The sequence below is a fragment of the Hemitrygon akajei genome, chromosome 9, assembly GCF_048418815.1.
Source record: "Hemitrygon akajei chromosome 9, sHemAka1.3, whole genome shotgun sequence".
Lineage (NCBI taxonomy): Eukaryota > Metazoa > Chordata > Chondrichthyes > Myliobatiformes > Dasyatidae > Hemitrygon > Hemitrygon akajei.
In genome coordinates, this window is record NC_133132.1 from 109,377,885 (window position 1) to 109,398,991 (window position 21,107).

General features: G+C 43.1%; 1 protein-coding gene across 1 annotated transcript in view; it reads right to left on the reverse strand.

The window, feature by feature from the left end:
- LOC140733439 (glutathione S-transferase alpha-4-like) overlaps positions 1 to 20,660 on the reverse strand; it is a 34,533-nt gene extending 13,873 nt beyond the window's left edge. Inside the window, exons 1-5 of the mRNA XM_073056765.1 lie at positions 20,596 to 20,660; positions 10,801 to 10,898; positions 5,217 to 5,268; positions 4,103 to 4,235; positions 636 to 777 (exon numbers count right to left, since the gene is read on the reverse strand). Coding sequence (XP_072912866.1) covers positions 636 to 777; positions 4,103 to 4,235; positions 5,217 to 5,268; positions 10,801 to 10,884 — 411 coding nt within the window. The 5' untranslated portion in view covers positions 10,885 to 10,898; positions 20,596 to 20,660. The remainder of the gene's footprint in view (positions 1 to 635; positions 778 to 4,102; positions 4,236 to 5,216; positions 5,269 to 10,800; positions 10,899 to 20,595) is intronic.
- Between the last annotated feature and the right edge of the window lie 447 nt (positions 20,661 to 21,107).

A 21,107-nucleotide genomic window follows, 5' to 3' on the forward strand; every position in this document is an offset into this window, starting at 1 on the left:
AGAGGTGAGACGTGGTGGAGCAAGAACTGGGAGGTGATGGATGGACCCAGGTGAGGAGGATAATGAGCAGATGGAGGAGGGGAAGGTGTGAATAGTTATAGGGACTGGGAAGTGATGGGTGGAGGTGACAGATGGGTGCAGGTGGTGGAATCTGTTAGGAGACCAAAGTGAAGCAAGATTCAAATGGAGAGAGGTGGGGTGGGCAGAGGGGAACAGTGAGGGAAGGGGCCCAGTGTGAGGGATATGTGGGTGATAGGGCAGAAACAGTGATGGAGGCTGGGGCGGGTGCTGGAGAGTGTAGGGTTGAAATCATGTCTTCCTTTGGCCAGACTTTTCCTGTTACACCCTCCTCTTTGCTGTCTGCAGGGTTTGAACTGGGTGCACTCTGCTTGCTGTCCCACCTATTTCGCACATCATCCCCATTACACACTAATAGCAAACTCACATACCCTTGCTGAACTCCACATTCTCCCATCACAGACTGAGGCAAGGTCATGTTCCCTTGATAAACTCCACATTCTCCCATCACATACCTGAGGCAAGGTCACATCCCTTGGTAAACTCCCCATTCTCTTACTACATCCCAATCACTATTGACAGCAATGTCATGCTCCCCCGCTGAAGCAGTGGAATACCTTCTCAAATGCAGGGAAGTATCTGATTTTGGCCTTTGTTTCCATCTGGGTGAGGTTGTTGTCCTTCTCTGCAGCCGAAAGGAAGGGGTGCTTCATCACAAGAATCATCAGATCTTTAGCTCCTTCTGAGTACATGTCAATCCTGCAAATAGGAAGGAGACAACTAAGACTGCCTGAGTCCCCGGTCGCAGTACTGAAGTTTCAGAGTGCTAACCAGAAAGATGAAGATTAAGATTGTTTGTTTTTAATTTTATATATATAATTTTTAATTAGAGATTCAGCGTGGTTACAGGCCCTTCTGACCGAACGAGCCTGAGCCACCCAATTACATCCATGTGACCAATTAATCTAGTAACCCACGTGTCTTTGGAACGTGGAAGGAAACAGGAGCACCCGGGAAATAAACCTACTCAGTTGCATAGAGAACATCCAAACTCCTTGCAAACAGCAGTGGGAACTGAACCTGGGTCGTTGGAGCTATAAACCGCTATACTAACGGCTACTCTAGATTTGTTACATATACATCCGTGAAGAGTGGCATTTTGCATCAATGAACAACACGGCCCAAGGATGTGCTGGGGGCAGCCCGCAAGTGTCACCATGCTTCTGACAGCAGCATAGAATGCCTATAACTTACTAACCACAACCTGTATGCCTTTTGAATATTGGAGGAAACTGGGGCACCTGGAGAATCATGGTGAGAACACACAAACTCCTTACAGACAGAGACGGCAGAGAAGCCAGGTCACTGGCACGGTAAAGAATTACCTTAGGTGCTATGCTACCGCACCACTTAATAAGGCATCTAAGATCATAAGAGCATAAGACACAGGAGCCACATTAGGCCACTCAGCAGAATAAGTCTGCTCTGCTATTCCACCATGGCTGATTTATTATCCTTCTCAACCCCATTCTCCTGCCTTCTTCCTGTAAGCTTTGATGACCTGATTAATCAAGAACCTATCATCCTCTGCTTTAAATACACTCAATGACCTGGCCTCCACAACTGTCTGGGGCAATGAATTCCCACAGATTTATCACCCTCTGGCTAAAAAAAATTCCTCCTCATCTCTAAATGGATGTCCTTTTATTCTGAGGCTGTGCCCTCTGGTCCTAGACTCCCTCGCCATAGGAACCATTCAAACATTCTTTATCTGGGCCTTTCGATATTTGACAGGTTTCAATGAGATCCCCCTCAATCCTCAACGAGTACAGCCCCAGAGCCATGAAACACTCCTTATACAGGTTAAAACAACACACACAAAATGCTGGTGGAACACAACAGGCCAGGCAGCATCTATAAGGAGAAGCACTGTTGACGTTTCGGGCCGAGACCCTTCATCAGTGCTTCTCCTTATAGATGCTGCCTGGCCTGCTGTGTTCCACCAGCATTTTGTGTGCGTGTTGTTTGAATTTCCAGCATCCGCAGATTTCCTCGTGTTTGCTCTTATACAGGTTAGTGTTAACTTTCATTCCCAGAATCAGTTTCATAACCTGCTTTGGACCCTCTCCAAAGCCAACACATGCTCCTGAATAGGACAAGGCGAAACTTCTTTAAGTACATGCTCACACATTCAATCTTATGAGGAGCACATATTACAATGTAAAGCACTCCCAGTTACCAATGCTTTTGTTATCAGTATTCATGAATGCTCTTTAGATTCCTTTCAGAAGAACATTAGTGGTTGGAGTTGGCGTCTCTCATTTATTGTCTTTCACTTGGTTAACTGTTAAACAAAATACTAAATGAATGGGTAAAAGGGCAAGTAAATCTGGAACCGGTACCGGTGAACCATAAAACCAGCATTACTGGTTGCCTGAGCAGTTAATAACACAAAGCTGAGGAATATAATTTGAGGCATTGAGTTCACAAGAAATTAAACAATGTGAAGCCAGGTGGGAACACTGGAGTATTGTGCACCCTCTGGGCTCAATTAAAAATAAAACTGAGAAAGTGAAAAACAAATTTTGGATGTTGACACTCATGTTCACTGCGAAGGGTTGGCGATGTTTTCCCTGAGTCTTGGAGGTGATTCACTGAAAGGTCTATCAATGAATTTGAACAGAATACAAAACATGAAACATTACAATGCTGTACCAACCTTTTAATCTACTCTAAGATAACTTTAACCTTTCTCTCCTACCTAGCTTTCCATTTTACTATCATCCATGAGGCTGTCACATTTAGCCTTTATCTGTCTAAATCCTTCCCATCCATGCAACTGCCCAAATGCCTTTTAAATGTGAATGTACCTGCCTCAAACACTTCCTCCAGGAGCTTGTGCCACAAACATGCCACCCTCTGTATGAAAGTTTATCCCTTGGGTCTGTTACATTTCTCCCCTCTCACCTTAAACTATGCCCTCTAGTTTTAGACTCCACCACTCTGGGAAAAAAGACAGTGTGCATTTTATGCTCCTTGTGATTTTATACACTTCTAAAAGGTCACCCCCCCCCCACCCCCAGACTCCTTAAATTCTATGGAGTAAAGTCCTCGCCTGTCCACCCTCTCATCTTTCTTCATGGTGTTCTCACAGAATTTACGTAGTTTGGCTCTTTGTGGAATATTCCCAAGGAAGACTTCCTACAGCTCAACACAATTTATTTTTTCATTGTGATAGACACATAAGGGGGAACATTACCATATGATCACATGACATAGAAGCAGAATTAGGCCATTCGGCCGATTGAGTTTACTTCACCATTCCATCACAGCTGATTTATTATCCCTCTCAACCCCATTCTACTGCCTTCTCCCTTTAATCTTTGACAGCCTGACTAATCAAGAACCTTTCTACCTCTTCTTTAAAAATACCCAATGAATTGGCCTCCACCGCTATCTGCGACAATGACCTAAACAGATTCACCATCTTCTTGCTAAAGAAATTCCTCCTAATCTCTGTTTTAAAGGGACGTCCCTTGATTCTGAGGCTGTGCTGTCTGGTTCTAGACTTCCCTACTATAGAAAACATCCTCTCCACATCCACTCTATCTAGGCCTTTCAATATTCAATAGGCTTCAGTGAGATCCCTCCTAAACTCCAGCATGTAAAGGCCTAGAGCCATCAGATACTTGTCATACATTAACTCTTACATTCCTGGGGTAATTTTCATCAACCTCCTTTGAGTCCTCTCCAATGCCAGTACATCTTTTCTTAGAAATGGGGCCCAGAACTGCTCACAATACTCCAAGTGCACTTGAACCAATATCTTATAAAGCCTCAACACTACATCCTTGTTTTCAGAATCTAGTCCTCTCAGAATTGGGCAATAAATGATACCACATTTCATGGTAGAATAAATGACAGAAAGGTTTAATGTCAAAGTAGTCCCTTCGGACTCAAGTATTATTCACCTACACTGCATTCTCAAGCTCTCGTGTGTCTTGGAGCAAGTTTAGAAACTGAACTGGAAAGAAAATGATCACATTCTCAAGTGGAGGGAATGAATTGTACAGCATTGACATACAGTGCTCGTTCATGGATGTCCTTTCCAAGGAGATTGTACTTTGCTGCAAAGTAGTTCAAGATTGCATTGGTCTGCACCAGCTTCATCCCATCCACCTCAACCATTGGGACCTGTTCGAACAGCAGAAATCCATCTGTCAAGAGGAACAGAGACAAATGTATTTGGGACCAACTAACTTCAAATTCACACTAAAAAGACACACCAATAAAGACACAAGTGATTCTGCAGATGCTGGAAAGCCCCACTGCTTTATCATTTCCTGTCAGTCACCTTATGTACAGACTCTCCTGTGCCTACTATATGTATATACGCTATCTTGTGTATTTATCGCATTCTTTATCTTATTGTGTTATTCTTGTGCTACATTGGAACTGGAGTGACAACTATTTCATTCTCCTTGACAGATATGTACTGTAAATTACACTAAGCAGTCTTGAATCTTAACAAAATAATGGAGGAATTCCTCAGGTTAGGCAGCATCTATGGAGAGGAATAAAGAGTAAATGTTTCAGTTGTCCTGATGAAAGGTCTTGTCTTGAAACGTCGAACGTGTTATTTCTTTCCACAGATGCTGTCTGACTTTCTGAGTTCCTCCAGCATTTTGTGTGTGTTACACCAATGAAGACTGCAAAAAGTCTGGCTACAGCCAAAATTGTGAAACCACTTCATGTAATGTTAAAACAAAATATCCTCCTGAACTTTGGAAAGGTTTTCACTCCAGTCCACTAACAAATGTAGAAATGAAAGGCCAGAAATGGTTCAAATTTTGGATGCCACTGCAAAAGCTAATCTTGCTTGGCTCCCAAATTGTCTAAGAGAAAATAGGATGCTGCAGATTCAGCAGCTGAAGTAACACACAAATTATGGAGAAACTCAGTGGGCCAGGCTGCATCTGTGGAGGATAGAGCCTTTGGGTTGAGAACTGTCATCTGGACTGTTTTTTTAGAGATGCTGCCTGAGTTCCTCCACCATCTTGTGTGTTGCTCCAGTTCCACCATCTGCAGTCTCCTATGTTTCAAACTTAACAGTTCTGTAGTCTTGTGTATACAATCCACAGAGATGCCAAATGGACACTGAGCACACCCATTCCCAGCCCATGAAGCTCATTATTTACCTTTCAGCAGCTGCTCATACTGTTTCCTGGTCTCGAGGAATACTTCATCAAACTGAAATGAATAATCAATAAAAGACATTTGTTAAAACATCTCAAACATGCTGTTGTCCATTGCTCTGTCCAACCTGTTTCAAGTGATTTCTCCACCAGAGATACTTATTGACAACATTGAACTTTCAATCCAAGTATCTAAAACTGGCAAATATACCCTCAAAATTTAAACCTATTTGGTAAGTGTTTTTGACCTGCATTTCTGAAGCCATACAACAGCATATGGGTAAAATTCTCCATCTGTACCTTCAAAATGCAATGCCTCCTAAAGGATCCCCATCACCCAAGACATGTCTTCTTCTCATTACTACCATCAGCAAGGAGATACAGGAGGCTGAAGACACACACTCAGTGTTCTAGGAACAACTTCTTCCTCTCTGCATCACATTTCTGAACAGTCCATTAACACTACCTCACATTTTGTTCTCTTTTTCCACTACTTATATCATTTTTTAACATATTTCTTATTATAATTTATAGCATATTTTATGTATTGCACTGTACAGCTGCTGAAAAACAAATTTCAAGACATATGTCAGTGATAATAAACTTTGTTCTAACTCTGAATTATTCCCTGTTCATTGCCTGGATTTCAATCATTTATTTGTCCTAACACCAAAATTTTTATTTTGTTTGTTTATTTCGAGATAAAGAATGTGACGGGCCTTTCTGGCGCAACAAGCAGTACTGCCCAGCAACCACTATTTACCCCAGCCTAATCACAGAATGATTTTACAATGATCAATTTACCTACTAACAGGTACCGTAGATTCCGGACTACAGAGCGCACCTGATTTTAAGCCGCTGGCTCTAATTTTAGAAATAAAATCATTTTTTTAATTGTAAAGGCCGCATCGGATTTTAGGCCGCACCGGATTTTCGGCCGCAGGTGTCCCACGTTGTAATATGAGATATTTACACAGAAAGATATTACACGTGAGGATTTTTTTAACTTTTAATTAAATCCATATGGTAACAAAAACAAATACATATTGCAAATGCTTTTTTTCGAACTGTGCCCGTACGCGGCTACTTTTAAATATACGTTGCGTATACTTCTTTACTGAACAACATTCCAATATCTCCTAACGACTGGTAAAAAAATATATATATTGCAGCCTACCAGGAAAAGTTATTGATACCTTTAACTTAAAAGCAGAGTTCGCTCAGATCCAAAGCCGCTCGCGTAATGCGCTCCCTCCCTCCGTCCCGTTTCATCGCAAACCGGCATTTTCCCACAAGACACCGCGAAACCGGGTGTGACGTCATAGCATCCCGCGATGTAGTACAGAAAACAAATATAGTTTAAACTAAGTAGGCAGCACAATGCTTCGAGTGTTTTCCATGTTGATGAGGGTGAGTACAAATGACTGATTTACAATAATTTAATTGTGAAAGTGCGCTTGATTTATCGTACAATTTCATTGGACCTCTGTGAACTACTCATCAATTTTATTGGTCTACTGTTACGAGGCAAAATGTTTACGAGGCGGCATGAAAAAAATCATGCATTAGCCGCTTCGGATTATTGGCCGCAAAGTTCAAAGCTGTTCAAAATGTGGGAAAAAAGTAGCGGCTTAAAATCCGGAATCTACGGTATGTCTTTGAACTGTGGGAGGAAACCAGAGCAAGCCCAAGAACAAATAAACTTTTTAATTCTGGAGTGCGTAATGAGAGGGTATTGGAGAATTCTATAATTGTAGAGTTAGCTGCTAGTGAAAGGAGGTGTGGCATTTTTCTTTCCCCTTTACAGATTTATGTACATTTTATCTGATGTTATCCAAAGTTCAACATTTTCTTACCTCACCCAGTCAACAAATACAGGACTTGTGGCTCGTAGCCAGGTGTACAGAACTTTGAGGGGTATGGGTAGGGTTAGCGCAAGCAGGCTTTTTCTACTGAGGTTGGGTGATGGTAAGAGACATAGATCGATTGGATAGCCAGCGATGTTTTCCTACAGTTGAACTGGTCAATATGAGTGGGGCATAATTTTAAGGTGATTGGGGGCAAGGACAAGGAGGGTGTCAAAGCTTTTACACAGAGAGTGGTCGGGAGTGTGAAAGACCATGCCAGGGTGATGATAGAGGAAGATGCATTAGAGATATTTAAGAAACTTTTTGATAGGCATGTAGATGACAGAAAGGTGCAGGGATAGGTGGGAGGGAAGGGTTAGATTGATTTTAAGATTAGGTCAGAAGGTTGGCACAACACTGTGGGTTGTAGGGGCTGTACCATGCTGTGCTGTTCTGTGTTCATAAGGTGTTGTCAGATGCAGAAGGGTCATACACCAAAAGTCAGAGAGCTAAGAGAAAATGCAAACACCCCTTGGGGAAACCTATAAAAACCCCTGGAAGAACCTGTATCAGCCTCTGGGGGAGCCTGTAATGGCTGCTGCTATGGCATATTCACTCTTTCCTGAGTGATATAGAATGTGGTCAGAATTCAAATCTAAAGCATACATTGCCAAACATTTGTAATCTATTTTCACCAACGATCCACCTGACGTGCCATCAGTACTGGGTCATTAACCTGAATTAGGGCAAGCGAGAAGCTCTGCGAGTTTGGACCAAGAACTGGAGTTTGGAGGCCTGTTGCCTGTGAGTTTGTGAGTCTGAGCCAGGGACTGGAGGTTGGAAACCAATGTTAGCAAGTCTGCAAGTTTACGGCAGAGAGTGGAGGTCCAGAATTGGACTCCTGGGATTGGAGGCACGCCTGTGTGTGTGTGTGTTTGGGTGATTAGGTAGTTGGGTGGGAGGGTGGGTAAGGAGTTCGTTTCACTGTTGTTGTAACTACTTTTGTTGTTCTGCTGAACACTGTGGGCTGCTACGATGGTGCCAGAATGTGTGGCAACACATTCTGTCAGTTATGTTAACAACCAACACCCTCAGAAATATTTCACTGTATGTTTCAATGTATATGTGATAAATAATCTATTGGAACTGACATGGCAGGCCAAGCAAGCTTGAAGCGGAAAAGGGTGATTTTGACTGTGTCAGGCAATTTGAGAATTGCAATTCCTTTTATCAGGAACCATAGCAAACAAGGAGAGGGTGTTCTGTTCTGTGATTCAATGTGGTTAAAATGGCGAGAGCCAGTTCTGGTGGGATCTGGGAGCTGATATCTTTAGAATTACCCCAATCTATCTGATGTAACATTAAGTACCTGGCACCATTTCAGTTGCCCTCCCTCCCCCCCATCTCACTTCTTGCAGCCATGAGAGACCAAGATACCAAACACATTCTGTCTCTATTGCAAAGGGAAAAGCCTTTCATAACCCAAGATATCTCAGCATTAACCTTGACATTCTTATCAGTTTTTAAACAATGTTGGTGTGAATTATCTTTGTCCTGCAACAGTTCAAGGCAGTGTTGATGAGGGGGTGGGGAGCAGGATCTGAACTTAATGAATTGCAAATTAAGTCATTTGCAAATGAATTGCATCTCTGTCAGCAGCTGATTCTACTCAGGATCTGACTGCAGAGTGATTGTACTTTCTGGTTCATTTCATTGCTTCCTTCAGAGTAACATGGATGATTCTAGTGCCCAAAGAGAATATGGATAGCTTGTGTGGAACAATAACTGCATTTGGGATCTGTACTTCATGAGAATGCAGCTTGGTGGCTGAATTGATGTAAGTGACTGAGGTCAGTATTTATTTGTAACCTCTCTCAATCTTCCCCTTATCTTTTCGGATCCACCCTGTTTTGCTTGGGAGAACTTGGCCAGTTTGCTGACCACAATAAACTAGGTGGGAAATCTTGCATGGTATCTAATATGTGTTGTGTTGGATTGAGGGGAATGAAGTCATCTGCTGTGGAAAGTGGCAGAAAAGCAGAGTCTTTGCTAACTAGTGGAGAGAGAGGACAATCTTCAAAGAGTCCCTGGTGTGCTGGTATGCAAGTCACGGAAACTCCACCAGCTATAGCAACCAATTGAGAAGGCAAATAGGCCTTTAGAAGGGCTGAGCACAGGAGTGGGTGTCCTGTAATAGTATGTCTGAACTTAGAGTATTATGTACAAGTAACTCTCTTAAAGGAGGTCCTAGCACAGGGAGAGTACTGTGAAAGATTTACTGGACTAGTTCCAAGAAAGGCAGATTTGCTGTGTGAGGTGATGTTGAATTGATGGGGTTCCACAGGGAACCGTACTCTCTCCGGTCCTGTTCACCCTGTACACATCAGACTTCCAATATAACTCGGAGTCCTGCCATGTGCAGAAGTTCGCTGATGACACGGCCATAGTGGGGTGTGTCAGGAATGGACAGGAGGAGGAGTATAGGAAACTGATACAGGACTTTGTGATATGGTGCAACTCAAACTACCTGCGTCTCAATGTCACCAAGACCAAGGAGATGGTGGTGGACTTTAGGAGATCTAGGCCTCATATGGAGCCAGTGATCATTAATGGAGAATGTGTGGAGCAGGTTAAGACCTACAAGTATCTGGGAGTACAGTTAGACGAGAAGCTAGACTGGTCTGCCAACACAGATGCCTTGTGCAGGAAGGCACAGAGTCGACTGTACTTCCTTAGAAGGTTGGCGTCATTCAATGTCTGCAGTGAGATGCTGAAGATGTTCTATAGGTCAGTTGTTGAGAGCGCCCTCTTCTTTGTGGTGGCGTGTTGGGGAGGAAGCATTAAGAAGAAGGACGCCTCACGTCTTAATAAGCTGGTAAGGAAGGCGGGCTCTGTCGTGGGCAAAGTACTGGAGAGTTTAACATCGGTAGCTGAGCGAAGGGCGCTGAGTAGGCTACGGTCAATTATGGAAAACCCTGAACATCCTCTACATAGCACCATCCAGAGACAGAGAAGCAGTTTCAGCGACAGGTTACTGTCGATGCAATGCTCCTCAGACAGGATGAAGAGGTCAATACTCCCCAATGCCATTAGGCTTTACAATTCAACTGCCAGGACTTAAGAACTTTTTTTAAAGCTATTATTAATGCTTTTTGAGTTAGTGATTTAGATGCATATCATATTATTACTGAGTTAAGTATTGTATGTAATGAGTTTTTGCTACAACAAGTGTATGGGACATTGGAAAAAAATGTTGAATTTCCCCATGGGGATGAATAAAGTATCTATCTATCTATCTTGTAACTGTCCTGTGTTCAGGAAAATAGTGAGATCTCACAGAAACTTAGAATGTTCTTTTAAGGCCACTGGGGTGGGTGTAGGAAGGATATTTAACTGTAAATGAGGAATCTGAAACCAGTGAGTACTTTGAAGAAAATGTGACTGGCCATTTAGGGCAGAGATGAGGGCAGCTCTTTCTCACCCACAGTGTGGTGAGTCTCTGGAATTCTCTGCCCTGGTGGTTTTATTACTGAGTTCATTCAAATCAGAAATTGATCAATTTGGAGTTTAAATGGAAGCAGGTGGTTTAATGGGCCATGCATTCCTCTGTCCACATGGTAGAGAGGCAAAAATGCAGCTGTTTTATTATCCTTCATAACTTAGATTTTGTCAGTCATGAGTACAAATCTTCCCGGACAAATGTATGTAATGAACTTTTCTCTACATATCTAGTACACAACCTCTACTCCTGCAGCTGCCAAAAGCCAGCGAATAGACTCCATTTTTCCTCTTCCATTGAAATAATACAGCTTGGGCTTAGACATCGTGATGCACTCCCCTAGAAAGAGAAAGTAAGATCAGATCGACTGTAGTGCCATCAAAGTTCAAAGCAAGTTTATTATCAATATACATATGTCACCATATTAACCCCTGAGATTCATTTTCTTGTGGACTTGTAATAGAATCAACGAAAGACTGCAGCAACTTGGGTGTTCAACTCGAGTGCAAAAGGCAACAGACTGGGCAAATACAAAATGAAGTAATAATAATAAATATCAAGAACATGGGATCAAGAGTTCCTGAAAGTGAGTCCATGGGTTGGGGGAGCATCTCAATAATGAGGCAATTGAAGATGTGTGAAGTTATCCCTTTCAGTTTAAGAGCCTGATGGTTGAGGGATAATAACTGCTCCTGAACCTCGTGATGTGAATCCTGAAGCACCTGTGCCTCCTCTTGATGCCAACAATGAGAAGCGAACTTGTCCTATGTGCTGGGGCTTTCCTGTGACATCATCCTTTGTAGATGGCGCTCAATGGTAGGGAGGGCTTTACTCGTGATGGACTGAGCTGTACTCACTACTTTTTGTAGGAATTTCTATTCAAGGGTATTGGTGTTTTCATACTAGAATGATGCAGCCAGTCAATATACTTTTCACTACACATCTATAGAAGCCTATCAAAGTTTTCAAGGTCATGCCCTGTTCTCTCCATTAGATGTGTGTTGAAGGAACGTAGGTCCCAGTCACCATCAGTCATGTGAACTGTAGACCATTAGACAGACATAGAAGCAGAATTGAGCCATTCCATCATGGCTGATTTATTATCCCACTCAAATCCATTCTTCTGCCTTCTCCATGTAACCTTTGATATTTTTACTAATCAAGAACCTAATCAACCTTTGCTTTAGTGATAAACAATGACTTGGCTTTTTCAGCCATCAGACCCAGTGCCATTAAAATTCTCCTCGAGCATTCACCTTTTCCTTCCCAGAATCATTCTTGTGAACCTCCTTTGGACAGTACAGATGTGATGGAGAACATTTACAGCACAGTTCACTTGGCCCTTGATGTTGTGCTGATATTTTAACCTACTCTAACAACAATCTAACCTTTCCCTCCATGTAGCCCACCATTTTTCTTTCATCAAAGAGTCTCTGAAATGTCCCTAAGTTGAAGCCTGATGGTCAAAGCCTGGAGGTTGGAGGATTGTCTGTGTGTGGATGGGAGGGAGGAAAGGGGCTTGTTTTGTTGTTGTTTTGCTGGTTGTGCTCTGTGTTGTTCTGACGAGCATTGTGAAAATGCTATGTTGATGCCAAAATATATGGTGATACTTGTGGGCTGCCCCCAGTACATCCTTGGTTTATGTTAGTTGTTAACAAGCAATGCATTTCACTGGTGTTTCAATGTATATGCAATAAATCTGAATCTAATGTACGGGTATCTGCTTCTACCAAACCTGGGAACATGTTCTACACACATACCACTCTGTGTAACTAAAATGGAGAAACTATCTCTGACATAGCCGGGGGTGGTAGTGGGGATTAGCTCCCAGTACCTATAAAGTGCTTCGAATGGTGTGCAACTCTAACAGCCTCTGACAACTAAGTCCAACTCTTGGCCTTCACGTGTGGCTTAGCTACTAGGCCTGGCAAAACTGTTTCTACTGACAAGTGAAGGGGCAATGGCGGACCACTGGTGCCTCAAACCAGTTGCTTTGGGCAGCTGCGGCTCATCAGCCTTGGAAAGCAGCCCACCTAGGAAAAGGAAAACTCTGATTTTAAACCTCCGCTGACTTGCGGCAGTACCCATCCGTGGGAAAGGCTTCTGGAATAAACCCTGATGAAGAGATTTGGAGCTGGGGGTACCTAAAGCAGTTTGTTGTTTACAACTTCACTCTGGCAACCTCTGCGACGACACTGGTGCCAAGCTGTATTGGCATTTGCCCTTCTCCTGGACTACATCAGTGATGTGGAGAGGAGGAACAGGCTGCATAGGCAACAGCTGGTTTTTTCAAATCTTCCCGGCCAGTCTTGCACCCTGGAGATGATGCAGTCCACCAGAGTCACAAATCCATGACCTCCTGGGATCGATGGCTGCCTACCTCTGCTATTCCCTGCCATACTTTCCTCCAATCACTTTAAAATTATGCCTCCTTAAGTTAGCCATTTCTACCTTGGGGGGTGGGGGAAGACTCTGGCTGTCCACTCTATACCTCTTACCATCTTGTATTCTTCTATAAAACCACCTCACCTTCTGTGTGTACAAGTCTGGACCTTGGTTATTTTATTTATTTGGATATCCCTGACACGCTTACACATGGCTTTCTGAAGTTTGTTCAGTTGATTGTAATAGAGCACAGAATAGTACAGCACAGTATAGGCCCTTCGGCCCACAATGTTGTGCTGACGCTTAAACCCTGCCTCCCATATATCCCCCCCCCCCCCACCTTAAATTCCTCCATATATCTGTCTGGTAGTCTCTTAAATTTCACTAGTGTGTCTGCCTCCACCACAGACTCAGGCAGTGCATTCCACACACCAACCACTCTCTTGAGTAAAAAACCTTCCTCTAATATCCCCCTTGAACCTCCCACCCCTTACCTTAAAGCCATGTCCTCTGTACTGAGCAGTGGTGCACTGGGGAAGAGGCGCTGGCTGTCCACTCTGTCTATTCCTGTTAATATCTTGTATACCTCTATTATGTCTCTTCTCATCCCCCTTCTCTCCAAAGAGTAAAGCCCTAGCTCCCTTAATATCTCATACTGCATACTCTCTAAACCAGGCAGTATCCTGGTAAATCTCCTCTGTACCCTTTCCAATGCTTCCACATCCTTCCTATTGTGAGGCGACCAGAACTGGACACAGTACTCTAAGTGTGGCCTAACTAGAGTTTTATAGAGCTGCATCATTACATCGTGTTTCTTAAACTCTATCCCTCGACTTATGAAAGCTAACACCCCATAAGCTTTCTTAACTACCCTATCTACCTGTGAGGCAACTTTCAGGGATCTGTGGACATGTACCCCCAGATCTCTCTGCTACTCCACACTACCAAGTATCCTGCCATTTACTTTATGCTCTGCCTTGGAGTTTGTCCTTCCAAAGTGTACCACCTCATACTTCTCTGGGTTGAACTCCATCTGCCAGTTTGTTTTAGTTGGTTTCATGAACATAACTTCTGGCAAACAGACACATCGACACCAGAAACTCAGTGCAGTTGAACTGAGCAAATATCCGAATGTGGGGCCTCTGTGGTTTACCTGGTTTAATGCACCATCAGACAATTTCCTGAAACATTTGCAAATTTTTCATGTAATACAAAGGGGAAAATGTTACTTTTGGAAATAACAGAGCAGGAAAAATGATTTTTGGAAGCTGTTCATAATATGGATAATTGTCAGTGTTGCTTAGTATTCTTATTTTCTAATTAACAGAGCTTTACAGCATGGAAACTTAAAGTTTAAAGTAAATTTGTTATCGAAGTACAAAAAGAATTTGTTAACTTATCCAGGAGGGTTAATTAAATCAATGTGTACAGTCCCATGAAAGGAGGGGCTGTACTGGACCTGGTGTTGGGTAATGAGCCTCGCTAGGTGACTGACTTTTCAGTGTATGAGCAGTTAGGGAACAGTGACCACAACTCTTAACTTTCAAGTTAGCTATAGATAAAGATAGGTATGGTCCTTGTGGAAGAGCTTTAAATAGGGGTAGGACAAAGCCTGAGGGCATTAGAAAGGAACTAAGGAGAGTTAATTGGGAACACCTCCTTTCTGGTAAGTCCACATCAGACATATGGAAACCCATGACCTAATTAGGGACAGAAAGCATTGCTTTGTGTGGGATAGGTCATGTTTTCCTAACTTGACTGAGTTTTTTGACAAGGTGACGAGAGATTGGTGAGGGTGGGGCAGTGGATGTTGTCTGTGGATTGTAGAAAAGTGTTTGACAAAGTCCCTCATGAGGCTAATCCAGAAGATTAAGGTGCATGGGGTCAATGGTGAATTGGCCATTTTGATTTAGAACTGGCTTGCCCATAGAAGACATGGTGGTGGTTGAAGTGACTTGTTCTAGATGGAGATCTGTGCTTAGCAGTGTTCAGCAAGGATCTGTGCTGGACCACTGCTGCTTGTGATGGATACAGTAAATGAGCTGAATGTAAGTGTAGATAGGTTTGTAGATTGGTTGTGCTGTGGATAGTGTAGAAGACTGGAAAAGAGTACAGTGGGATATAGATCAGTTGCAGATATGGGTAGAGAAATATCATATGGAGTTTAACCTGAGCAAATGTGACGTGTTGCACCTTGGTAGAGCAAATGTAAAACACCAGTACAAGATGCTGAAGTGCTGCTGAGCAGAGGGATCTTGGGATCCAATTCATTGCTCCATGAAAGTGGCTCGACAGGGTGGTTAAGAGGCCTATGGAATGCTTGCTTCTATTAGTTCAGGCATTGAATTCAAGTCGAGAGGCTATGTGGCCTAACCAGAATTCCATAAATTTGCAGCATGTGGTGTATTACTTACAGTTCTGGTTGCCCCATTATAAGAATGATGTTGAGGATATGAAGAGGTTTACCAGGATGCTGTCGAGTGTAGAGGGAATGTGAGAGACTGGACAAGCTTGGGTTGTTTTCTTTGGAGCTGAGGAGATATATGATAGACTTTTGTCTATGTCAGAGGCTGATGTTAGGCTGTCTTTAAAGAGGGTGAACCCTTGCAAGGCAGCAGATCCCAATGGAATACCTGGTAAGGCTCTGAAAACTTGTGCCAACCAACTGGCGGGAGTACTCAAGGACATTTTCAACCTCTCACTGCTACGGGCAGAAGTTCCCACTTGCTTCAAAAAGGTAACAATTATACCAGTGCCTGAGAAGAATAATGTGAGCTGCCATGGTAGCAATCACATCTACAGTGATGAACTGCTTTGAGAGGTTGGTCATGACTAGACTGAACTCCTGCCTCAGCAAGGACCTGGACCCACTGCAATTTTCCTGTCGCCACAATAGGTCAATGACAGATGCAATCTCAATGGCTCTCCATACAGCTTTAGACCACTTGGACAATACAAACAGCTATGTCAGAATGCTGTTCATCAACTATAGCTCAGCATTTAAAACCATCATTCCCACAACCCTGATTGAGAGGTTACAGAAATTGGGCCCCTGTACCTCCCTCTGCAATTGGATCATCAGCTTCCTAATGGGAAGACAACGATCTGTGTGGACTGGTGATAATATCTCATCGCCAAGGATCAACAGAGTGCAGCTTAGCCCACTGCTCTACTCTCTCTATACCCATGACTGTGTGGCTGGGCATAGCTAAAATACCATCTATAAATTTGCTGACAATACAACCATTGTTGGTAGAATCTCAGGTGGTGATGAGAGGGAGTACAGCAGTGAGATATGCTAACTAGTGGAGTGGTGCCACAGCAACAACCTGGCACTCGACGTCAGTAAGACGAAAGAGTTGATGGTGGACTTCAGGAAGAGTAAGACGAAGGAACACATGCCATGAGACAAAGGAATAGAAGTCGGCCATTCGGCCCATTGAGTCTGCTCCACCATTTTATTATGAGCTGATCCATTCTCCCACTTAGTCCCACTCCCCCGCCTTCTCACCTTAACCTTTGATGCCCTGACTACTCAGATACCTATCAATCTCTGCCTTAAATACACCCAATGACTTGGCCTCCACTGCCGCCCGTGGCAACAAATTCCACAGATTCATCACCCTCTGGCCAAAATTTTTTTTTCGCATCTCTGTTCTGAATGGGCGCCCTGCAATCCTCAAGTCATGTCCTCTCATACAAGACTCCCCCACCACGGGAAACAACTTTGCCACATCCACTCTGTCTATGCCTTTCAACATTCAAAATGTTTCTATGAGGTCCCCCCTCATTCTTCTAAACTCCAAGGAGTACAAGAGCAGTCAAACGTTCCTCATATGTTAACCCTCTCATTCCCAGAATCATTCTAGTGAATCTTCTCTGAACCCTCTCCAATGTCAGCACATCCTTTCTTAAATAAGGAGCCCAAAACTGCACACAGTACTCCAAGTGAGGTCTTACCAGCGCCTTATCGAGCCTCAACATCACACCCCTCCTCTTATATTCTATTCCTCTAGAAATGAATGCCAACATTGCATTCGCCTTCTTCACCACCGACTCAACCTGAAGGTTAACCTTAAGGGTATCCTGCACAAGGACTCCCAAGTCCTGTTGCATCAATAATAGTCTGCCGGTTTATTTCTTCTACCAAAGTGCATGACCATACACTTTCCAACATTGTATTTCATTTGCCACTTCTTTGCCCATTCTCCTAATAGATAGATACTTTATTCATCCCCATGGGGAAATTCAACATTTTTTCCAATGTCCCATACACTTATTGTAGCAAAACTAATTACATACAATACTTAACTCAGTAAAAATATGATATGCATCTAAAATCACCCTCTCAAAAAGCATTAATAATAGCTTTTAAAAAGTTCTTAAGTAGTTTACTTAAATACATTGAGTCCTAACCCCGGTACTTTAACATATCTTACTCCTGGCGGTTGAATTGTAAAGCCGAATGGCATTGGGGAGTATTGATCTCTTCATCCTGTCTGAGGAGCACTGCATCGATAGCAACCTGTCACTGAAACTGCTTCTCTGTCTCTGGATGGTGCTATGTAGAGGATGTACAGGGTTTTCCATAATTGACCGTAGCCTACTCAGCGCCCTTCGCTCTGCTACCGATGTTATACTCTCCAGTACTTTGCCCACGACAGAGCCCGCCTTCCTTACCAGCTTATTAAGACGTGAGGCGTCCCTCTTCTTAATGCTGCCTCCCCAACACGCCACCACAAAGAAGAGGGCGCTCTCCACAACTGACCTATAGAACATCTTCAGCATCTCACTACAAACATTGAATGATGCCAACCTTCTAAGGAAGTACAGTCGACTCTGTGCCTTCCTGCACAAGGCATCTGTGTTGGCAGTCCAGTCTAGCTTCTCGTCTAACTGTACTCCCAGATACTTGTAGGTCTGTCCTCAGCACTACTGGCCCCTCCATCATCAGTAAAGTTAGCCACAATTCCATAATACAAATCGTTGATATATAATGTAAAAAGAAGCGGCCCCTGACACAGACCCCTGTGGAACACCGCTGGTAACCGGCAGCCAACCAGAATGGGATCCTTTTATTCCCACTCTGTTTCCTGCCAATCAGCCAACGCTCTATCCACGTATGTAACTTTCCCGTAATTCCATGGGCTCTTATCTTGTTTAGCAGCCTCATGTGCGGCACCTTGTCAAAGGCCTTCTGAAAATCTAAACACAACATCCACTGCATCTTCCTTGTCTAGCCTACTTGTAATTTGCTCAAAAAAATTGCAATAGGTTTCTCAGGCAGGATTTTCCTTTAAGGAAACCATGCTGAGTTCTGCCTATCTTGTCATATGCCTCCAGGTACTCTGTAACCTCATCCTTGACAATCGACTCCAACAACTTCCCAACCACCAATGTCAAGCTAATAGGTCTATAGCTTCCTTTTTGTTTCCGTGGAGAGCATTCTGACAGGCTGCATCAAATTCTGGTATTGGGGGGGGGGGGGGGGGGGGGGGGAACCGAAAGTTGCTGCAGAGGGTTATAAATTTAGTCCGCGCCATCTTGGGTACACTAGCCTACAAAGTACCCAAGGCAGTTTTAAGGAGCGGTGTCTCAGAAAGGCAGCATCCATTATTAAGGACCTCCAGCACCCAGGGCATGCCCTCTTCTCACTGTTGCCATCAGGTAGGAGGTACAGAAGCCTGAAGGCACACACTCAGCGATTCAGGAAGTTTCTTCCCCTCTGCCATCCAATTCCTAAATGGACTTTGAACCCGTGAACAGTATCTCACACTTTTAGCATGATTTTTAATCTAGTCAATATACTTATACAGTAACTGATTTTATTATTATTTCTATATTATGTATGGAATTGAACTGCTGCTGCTAAGTTAACAAATTTCACGTCACATGCCGGTGGAAACAAACCTGATTCTGAATTCCATAGCTTGGTGACCTGAACGGTACACAGTACGGTCTCGCTAACGACCTGTATATCTATAATATACTTCCAACTGCAGTTCAAAGTAAATTTATTATCAAAGTATGTATACCATGTACATCCTTGAGATTCACCTTCTTGGAGGTATTGGAGTATAAAAGTTGCATTGTTTGCTGTGTAACCAAAACTATGTAGTCAGCTTTGAGCTTGCTGTTTGCTATGCATGTATCCAATTTAATAAAATGTAGAAGACAATGGTGTTAATGAGAGGTAGCTAAGAGATGTAGATTAGAACAGGATTAAGTCAATGGGTAGAAACAATAGTGGCGGATGTACTTGTGTACTGTAGACAATTGTACACAACTACAGTTGTAGACAACTGTAGACCGATTGCATATGCTAATACAACTAAACCAGGAGATTGCTATAAAAAATGCTATGTACAAGGATCGGTGACTAGCTCAATGACTGTCTCAGCTTTGATTTGCAAATTAAAGTTTAATACTTCTTGAAGAATCTTCTGCGTCTCCTGGTCGTTTGTGGGGCACGAGAAACCACGACAGAGGCAGCCTCAAAAAAGAAATAGAATTCACGAAAATCTCCCCGGCACAAAGACGGCCATACATCCAATGTGCGAAAAAGAAAGAACAAATCGTGCGAACGAACAATCCCGAGAATATGAACCGTAGAGACCTGTCACTGCCCTGATTGAAGAAGGCATTTAGTGCCTGCCACCTTTACCATTCACTCGTTCTACCTGTTCTACACGTTTGGGAGCTTCGTATCCCAGGTCTCTATGCCACCTCGCTTGTTGGGAGTGTTTTGGAACGTTCTCGTCCTGTCGGAGAACTTGTTACGAATCGCATCCTTTTTCAATAATATCGCATCTCTCGTAATGAATTTTCTTATTAAAATTGCGAAATGTTCTCGTCAAATATTAGTTCCCCTTGCAGACGGCCATGCAGGCAGTTTTATGCTGAGCGATGAGGGAAATAATACTGAGGATTGAATGTGCATCGTTGTATCCCAGATGCTAAAATGCAGCACGCATTTCAAAGCTCAAAAGTTCCAGGTAAATTTATAATCGAATATTTGTCACCATATAGGACCGTGAGATTCATTTTCTTGCGGGCATCCACAGTAACTCACTTTATAACTATTATTTCCTCACAGCCATCTTATGTACAGCCTGACGTCACTTTATGGACATTCAATCTAGTACAGCCATCTTATGTATAGTGTATTTTTTTAACTTATTGCTGTGTTCTTTATCTTTGTAACTTCACGATACTGTCAAAATGTATATGTTTCTTTGTAATATCGTGTTTTCCGTGCTTTACTGCATGGAAACTCAAAGTTCAAAGTAAATTTATTACACAGTACATATGTCACCCTATATTTCCTTGATTTATTTTTCGTTAACAGGAAAATGAAATAATAATCTAGAATTTATTAAAAATTATAAATGGTCCTAACAGCTATGTGGGCCGTTTCTATGTTTCTAACTCTGTCGGATCCGGAGTCACAATTACTTTGTTCTCCTTTACACTTGTGTACTGGCAATGACATTAAGCAATCTTGAAATGAACCTTCAGTTGAATACAAAGAGAAGTAATAGAATTAATGAAAGAGTTTGCAACAAAACGGACAAACTATGCAGCACTGAAATGAAGTCTTGTGAAATGTCTTGTGAAAATCTGTAACTAAATTCAAAGTTCCAGCACTCACCTCGTCCACTCAAACTGCGCTCCACGGTCACAAGTGCAGAAACAACCTCGGATACACTAATATATTGCAAGGAGGCGGGCACCAATCGATCCACCAATCGATCCGTTGCATTATTTGATCATTTGCATTATTCGCAAAGTCCGACGGGAAATATTCATATTCTCACCACACGTTTGAAGTGATTGCTGCTTTGGAGGTTTATATACCAGTTTGTACATATTCGTACTATGGGTGTGAGGGCGATCTGGCTGCGACATCTGTCACCCCATTGATCGCTAGGGTCGATTCGGCTGATCTGGCTGGCTAGGCGGGTGTCCCCCTTCCCTCACAGCTCCATGTGCGTCCCTCCCGAAGCTCAGCGCTCGGTCGCAGAGGATGGCCCCCTAGAAGAGGACCGCTCCGCCGGTCTGGGTATATGACGTAGCTACTCCCCTGCTAGACTAAACCCTCCAAGACCATTTGTAGGATCATGTAGGGAAGTCAAGCTCCAAGACTTCAGACACATCCAAGTA